This window comes from Ceratotherium simum, chromosome 3, assembly GCF_057802395.1.
Source record: "Ceratotherium simum simum isolate JZ-2026a chromosome 3, ASM5780239v1, whole genome shotgun sequence".
Lineage (NCBI taxonomy): Eukaryota > Metazoa > Chordata > Mammalia > Perissodactyla > Rhinocerotidae > Ceratotherium > Ceratotherium simum.
This window is the reverse complement of record NC_141902.1, coordinates 95,945,746-95,953,300: the sequence shown is the minus strand read 5'-3', so window position 1 is coordinate 95,953,300 and position 7,555 is coordinate 95,945,746. Positions and strand designations below refer to the sequence as shown.

Sequence of the window (7,555 nt, the reverse complement as noted above, 5' to 3'; positions counted from 1 at the left end):
GGTGGAAAGCTAGCAGCCCCTGATTCATCATCTCTTTAGGTCTCTTTGAAATACTATTCAGGAACGCACACACACACACAACGTTTTGACAGCATTGGAAACTGGTACTATTTCTTAACAGCCTGCCAGATTATAGAAGGAATTTCCACTAAGCCAAACTTGGATGAATCTGATGAAGAAAGGAGGACAATTCAGAGAGAAAAGGCGATAGGAAATTTCCACCCCCACCCCATCCCATCACTACCGTGTCTCCATACATATCCTTGTTGTGTAAAATAATACCACAGACTCAGAAATTAGAAAGAAAGGCTTTGTGATTTCTAAAAACCGCCCGGACAATGCTGAGTGAACCCCAGTAAACTACGGACTTCGGGTGATGATGATGTGTAGGTGTAGGTTCAGGGATTGTAACACAGGTACCCTCTGGTGTGGGCTGTTGATAGGGTGGGAAGCTGTGCATGTGCGGGGGCAGGGGGTATAGGGCAGCTCTGTACTTTTCACTCAATTTTGCTGTGAACCTAAAACTACTCTAAAAAATAAAGACTATTAAAAACAAAAACTGCATGGCAGGAAGAAAGGAGAGGAGTGTTCACCAGTCAGAGATTGGGAACCCCACACCCCAACTTCCTCAGATTTACAGACTTCCTTTTATATAAAACTGCTATCTACGGCCCTCTCTGAGAATAGCTGTGTGAGAGAAGCAGCCTCGTAACACAAAGGGAAGAGGAGACCTCTCAACCTTCATCAGGAAAAGGGAAGGTGGGCCTTGTAATCACAAGTCAGCAAACTTCAAAAAGACTGGGTAAAAAGAGTGCTGATTATATACTTCTGAAGTGTCCAATCAAATATCAGGACTCTTTCCTTTTGTTAAGGCTTTAGCTTTCTCACTCTCTGCACTCGATGCTGTTTTACGTGGATATGCAGATCTTCACCCTATGTCACAGACAGGACTTTCAGCAATGTCACCCCTCCCCAACATACCCAGGAACACAGTGCACAGTTTGATCCTGCTCTCTAAGGTTCCCAGGGCTATTTCATCAGCAGCTCCAATAGCTCCATTAATACTTCTTTATTTGTAGCCATTATGGAACATAATGGCTAACTAGGAAATGTGGCTAGGAGATGCTCATTGCCAGCAGGCATTTCAAGATGCTGAGACGGGAAGAGCAGTGGGAACTCATCTTCTTGCATGGACGGAATAGCATATGTGATCTTGTACAAATTACTTTCCCTCTCTGAGCCCTGTTTCTTCATCTGTAAAATAGACTTCAAAGGATATGTATCCAGAATAAAGAACTTTTAAAACGCAACAATAGGAAAAACAATGAGGAAAAGATCTAAACAGATACTTCACCAAAGAATATATACAGATAGTGTATTAGTTTGCTAAGGCTGCTGTAACAAAGGACCACAAACTGGATGGCTTAAACAACAGAAATTTACCGTGTCCCAGTTCTGGAGGCTAGAAGTCCAAGATGAATGTGTTGGCAGAATTAGTTCCTTCTGAGGGCTGTGAGGGAAAAATCTGTCCTATTCATCTCTCCTAGCTTCTGGAGTTTTGCTAGCCATCTTTGGTGTCCCTTGGCTTGTAGATCTCTGCCTTCATCTTCACATGGCATTCTCTCTATGTGCATGCATCTGTGTCCAAATTCCCCCTTTTCTAAGAATACCAGCCATATTGGTCTTCACAGACATGGGACTCTCACCAATATCATCCACCCTAATGAACTTGATCATCTGCCAAGACCCAATTTCCAAATAAAGTTACATTCTGGGAGTCAGAAATTTTGGGGGACAAAATTCAACATAAAAGATGGCAAATAAGCATATGAAAAGATACTCAATATCATTAGTCACTAGGGAAATTCAAATTAAAACTACAATGAGGTACCACTACACACCTATTAGAATGGCTACCAAAAAATTAACACGCACAAAAACCTGACAATACCAAGTATTGGCAAGGATTCAGATCACCTGAATTGTTAGTTCATCTATTGTTAGTGGGAACACAAAATGGTACAGCCACTTTATTCATAATCACCCAAACTGGAAACAACCCAGATGTCTTTTAACTGGAAGAATGATACACATCTATAGCATATCCATACAAAGCCCATTCAAGGAACAAACTATCGATTTGCCCAACGTCCTGCATGAATCTTCTTAAATGTGTTTTGGTAAGTGAAATAAGCTAGACCTCAAAGGCCACGTATTGTATGATCCCACTTATATGAAATTCTGGAAAAGGTAAAATTATAGGGACAGAAAATAGGTCAGTGATTGTCAGAGTGGAGAGGGGTACCACAAAGAAGTGGGCAGGAGAATTTTGGGGGTGAGGGAACTGTTATGTAAGAAACTGTGGTGGTAGATAAACAACTCTCTGAATTTGTCAGAACGATTAGAACTGAAAACCACAGAGTCAGTTTTACTGCAGGTAAAATTACAAAAACCATCACCCAAGATGTGGGGAGATCCCAAAAAGGAATGCAGACTGTGACACACACCTGTACTGCAAACAAATCACGTAACCACTCTGCAGGGGTTGGGAAGAAAGGAGACAACCTCAGTAACCTTGGAAAAGAGTGTTTTGACTGGACATTATAAGGCTATAGACAAAAAGAATTCTATACAAACATTGTACTCTAGTTGGTAAATTTTTTTTTCTCTCACAGAGAGAAAAATGTGTCAGCAATTTTGAAATTACTTTATGTGTATATTAAGGTCAAACCAAGAAAATATATTGTAGATAATGACAGCCAAGCTTCTCACTGTCCAAGAAAGAAGTTACAAATAAGAAAAAAGTGTAGACTATAATAATGACCTGTGGTGCTGAATGGGCATCTGAGGTTTCAGTATGAATTCACAGATACAGAAAAAAAAAATAGGGGTGTGTGTGTGTGTGTGCGTGCGCACTTTCATGGGTTAGTATATATACAATCAACCTAAAAAAACTCCCAATAGCCAAAGCTGGGGTGAATTGAGCAATGAAATTATGATAGTGTTGGATTTTAACCCAAACAAAAATATATATCCTGAAGTCCATATTGACATAAATAAGTCAATAAATAAATAAGTACAGGAAAAGAGACAACTCTTTCTTACAGGATTCCAATTAGTTAAAGTAAAAGGAATGAAGAAAATGGAAAGTCACCATTAGAACATCACCATCATAATTGTTGTAGGCACAATCCATAGTGGATGCTAAAATTAGGGGACAACACTTCAAGGGGAAGTAGAATATTTGCACAGTTTCAAAGTACTGCCTCTAATGTATTTATTAATTACAAACAGAAAAATAGTAACTTGATAGAGAAGAAACCTGGCAGAAACCACCTCTACCAAGGAACAAGGTAAACATCACCCGTAACTGGACATATTGACCTCATGTTCCCCCTGATACTGTGCACTGAGAAGGGCAATAGTGCATAACCTCACTCTAATCATGAGACATCAGATAACCCCAAACTGAGGGACATTCCACAAAATCTCTAGCCAGTGTCATTGGTCAAAAGTGTCATAGTCATGAAAGACAAGAAAAGGCTGAGGAACTGCCACAGATCTGAGGAGGCTAAAGAAGGGTGGCCACTAAACACAATACGGGATCCTGGATTAGAACCGGGGGCAGGAAAATGGACAACAGTGGAAAAATGGTGAAATCCCAATAAAGTCTGTAGTTTAGTTAATAGTATTATACCAATGTCAATGCCTTGATCATTATAGTTATGGAAGATGATGTTAACATTAAAGGAATTTAGGTGAATGGTACATGGGAATTCTCTGTACTGCTTTTCTAACACTTCTGTAAGTCTTAAATTACCTTGTATAAAAAGTTTAAAAAATAGATAGACTTGTTCTGCCTGGTTCACAAGGTTTATCTTTTCAACTCCCTAGCCATCCATCCATCTATCAATTTACTTAGAAATTTTGAGGTCATTCTACACACTTGACAATATTTTAGATGCTAGGGACTAGAAATAAGACCAGAAATAATCTCCGTCCTGGCAGAGCTCACAGTTCAGTGAAGAGCTGTGAGATGTTCGGCGAAGCTTAAAAAGGGAATAATCCTGACTCGAGGAGCTATACTAGAATCTCTGTAAAATTAGTAGGGCTGTGGACTCAAGTCTGCCCTGGTTAAACCTTTTCTCTCTTTGCACTTCAGAATTAAGGCTCGTTGCAACCTTCTCCTGTCCTTTGTTTATTACATAGAAATGCTTGGGGATAATCTTTCCTATATTTCCTTAGAATGATTCTTTCACTTTTTTCCTAGTTGATATATAAGAGATAGAAAATTTGGGTATTTACGTCATCACAGTGTACATGAGAGAGGATCAAAGCTTTACATCAATGCTTAGATTGTTAAATCTGGATTTTTCAGTGTCCTTGCATAGTTACTAAAAATTACAAAATATTTAAAACTGCCAAGAAAATAGAGGGATTTCCTAGAAAAATTTCTCTGAGTTGGAAATGAAGTTGCTAACTTTTCCTCTCTCTTCTGATAATGCTCTCCACTCCTTGTAAACTATGTAGGCCTTGGTAAAAAAAAAAAAAAAAAAAAAAAAAGAAAAGAGAAAGGAAGGAAAGAAGGGAGGGAGGGAGGAGGCAGGAAGGAAGGAGGGAGGGAGGCAGGAAGGAAGGAGGGAGGGAAGGAAGGAGGGAAGGAGGGAAGAAGGGAGGGAGGGAAGGAGGGAGGGAGGGAGGGAAGTATACTTTTGAGACAGTTGAGGTATCCCATGGCTTATCTCCTGTGTGGCTCTGCCTCATGAGGTTAACAGTCTCACAAGTTACTGTAAAATGATTGATTTTTGTCTTCAGTAAATGACCTTGGAGACTCTAAGGAGGCAGCCAAGGTGACGACAGCCAAGGCTACCAAAAACATAACACAAATAAGCCACCTACATTTATAAGGATGCCACTGAATAATCAAAGTAAATTTATTTCTGAATTACTTAAGGTTCATGAAAGAGAAACATTAACTCATGTTATAGAAACAGTAGTAAAATACAGTACACAGGAATGTCATTTGAATAATAACAAGGCAAAAGTACAATAGCAAATGAAAAATAGCCACTTTTTAACTATAAATACAAAGGTAAAGCAATTTAATAAGAAATTTTGTTAATAAGAAAAATATATGTCCCATGTCTTTATTACATACTGTACAAAATAAAATATTGCACCTTTAAGTCATATAATAAATATATACAAAGAGTATTTTACAAATGATCTTTCTTTCAATTTAAAAACCTTCAACAATCAATTGTGATTGATGACTTAACAACTCACGGGCTGGTGTGTGCTCTTCATGCCCCCACATCCATCCCAACCACCAAACCCTCTACATACAGTAGTGCTCATCCCAGTGTCAGTGAGGCTGAAGCCAGAACAAGAGACCTGGTGCTCAGAAGATGGTAGAGACTCAGCAAGCTTGTCCACAGACAAATCCAAAGCCAAATGCGCTGCTCACTTCCTAGTGACCAGCGACGAGGTCCAGCACCACTGCCTCGGGAGCTTAGCTGCCGACAGACTGTAGACAGCATGCGTACCAGCAGCTGGGGCGCACAATAGAGAAGCATGGCCACTTGCTGGTGTTGTGTGCCATCTAAAGCTGGAACTGGTAGAAGGTAAGGGAAACAGCCCCATCACCAAATTGGCTTTAGAATTTACAATTTAATGCTAGCCCCACAAGACTTCAGCAGCAACATTTACCCCAAACTTAACCTCCACTCTGACACTAACACCAGCATTGGCCCCAATCTAAACCCAGCCCAACTCTGACCTAACCTGGCCCTAACCCTAACCCTAACCTCTAAAGCCAACTCTAGCCCTAATCCTAACTTAACTTCCATTCTCACCTAATGCTAATCCTAAACTTATTCACTAAATTCTCTCATCCCTAGTCCTAACTGTAACTTCCAGCCTAACCCTAATTCACTTTGGATTTACTGAAAAATCAGTCCAAATTCAAACAATTATTTACTATAAACAGTTCTTTTCACCTACCATGTTTCATATTTAGATTACTTTCTTATAATTTTTCCAAAATAAAAATCCTTAGGAATACTATTTTATGCATAAATTAGGTCTAAGAAGGCTTTAATTTTCTGTTTGTGTGCAAGAGAATAGTGCTTAGAAAAGTTTCCTTCACAGCTCTTAAAAGAAAGCTTCGAACAGACTTCAAAATCAGTAGAAAAGGTTAACTCTCCCTCTCCTTTGATTTCCAAGACGCCTCATTTGGTCACAGGTCAATTTCCGTAGTTGTGAAAATGGCAGCGACATTTACTCTGTGTTTTCTCCCACGGGTTCTCTAAGAGCAAGGACAAGGTGCCACCCCCGTTATCCTGGATCAGTCAGTGTTACAAGCCTGTCCAGAGGGATTGTCTCTTTTTCACAGACTAAACTTAAGGATCCATAAAAATGCCATTAGTGCCAACATCTTAACAACTACTGGCCAGAGCTTCTGAAATGTAAATGCCTTATAAACCTATTGAAACCCTAAACCTCGAGAGAAAAGGAAGTCACCAGTCACTGTGTTCCCCAGGTCTTCAGGATGTCCTACTCTACACTAGTCTACAAATCACAGGAAGAGGCAGCCTCCTGTGAGAATGCAGCGGTGATCTTGGTGATTTCCTGATGAGGAGCACGCGATGCAGTCCTCTGTGCAGAGGCACACCTGGACGGGATTTCTGTCAGTCCTCCAATGCATCAGGTAAAAGAGCTGGAATTGACAACTGGCCGTGGGAAAATGACACTACAAAATCCGACAGTGGTGATTTTGCATCCACCTCTGATTGCAGAATCTAGAGTTTTTGAAGAAATACATGTTTTTGAACATGGGGAAAAGAGCTTTTACACTTTTATTTTATCTTCACAGCAGCGTTAGGACCCCCTCCAAAGGTTTATCCTTCTTGACATGACTGGCAGCACCTTTGTTTGTAGAGGTCTAGTGAACACAAATTAAGATGCTTTACAAACATACAGTAGTGAGTTGTGTCTGCACAGTCTCCTGCAAAAAAAAAAATATACATATATATATCTCTCTCTCTCTCCACTTAACACATAAGTCATTAGAGACTTAAGATAAAAAAATCATTTGATTTTATGAAAAGCATAAATTGAGATCACAGAGTGAAGGGAAGAAACCAGGCTTGGATGAGGGCCACGGCCTTGCACCCCAGTCACAGGGCACCGGACTCACTTCTCAGCTGGCCCGATGGCCTCACACTGCTCCCAGGACCTCACGGCCCTCTGCCCATGCTGCTCCTCTCGGTGCTCAGAGAAGCAGTGCTTAGCTTTTGGAGGGTCATGGACCGCTTGGGAAACTTAAGAAAGCTGTGGCCCTGCTCCCTAGAAAAATACATTTATGATGAAATTTTACATGTAACTTCAGGACATTGGCATACCTGCGCAGTCCCACCCACAGAATCTCTGTCTTCGCGGATGAGACTCCCAGGCAGAAGGGGAGTCTGTGGGGAGGCGGCCAGTGCTTGTTAGAAGGCAGTAACTGAGGCCACTTGCCATCCCACTACTTCAGCTGTTTTTTCTCTAAAGAACA

At 40.6% G+C, this 7,555-nt stretch overlaps 1 protein-coding gene across 1 annotated transcript in view; it reads right to left on the bottom strand.

Annotated features, from left to right (window-relative positions):
- Positions 1–5,144: 5,144 nt before the first annotated feature.
- Positions 5,145–7,555, bottom strand: part of ADAMTSL3 (ADAMTS like 3) — a 366,781-nt gene continuing 364,370 nt past the window's right edge. The window contains exon 31 of the mRNA XM_087429032.1: positions 5,145–7,006. Within this exon, the coding sequence (XP_087285158.1) occupies positions 6,900–7,006 (107 nt within the window). The 3' untranslated portion in view covers positions 5,145–6,899. The remainder of the gene's footprint in view (positions 7,007–7,555) is intronic.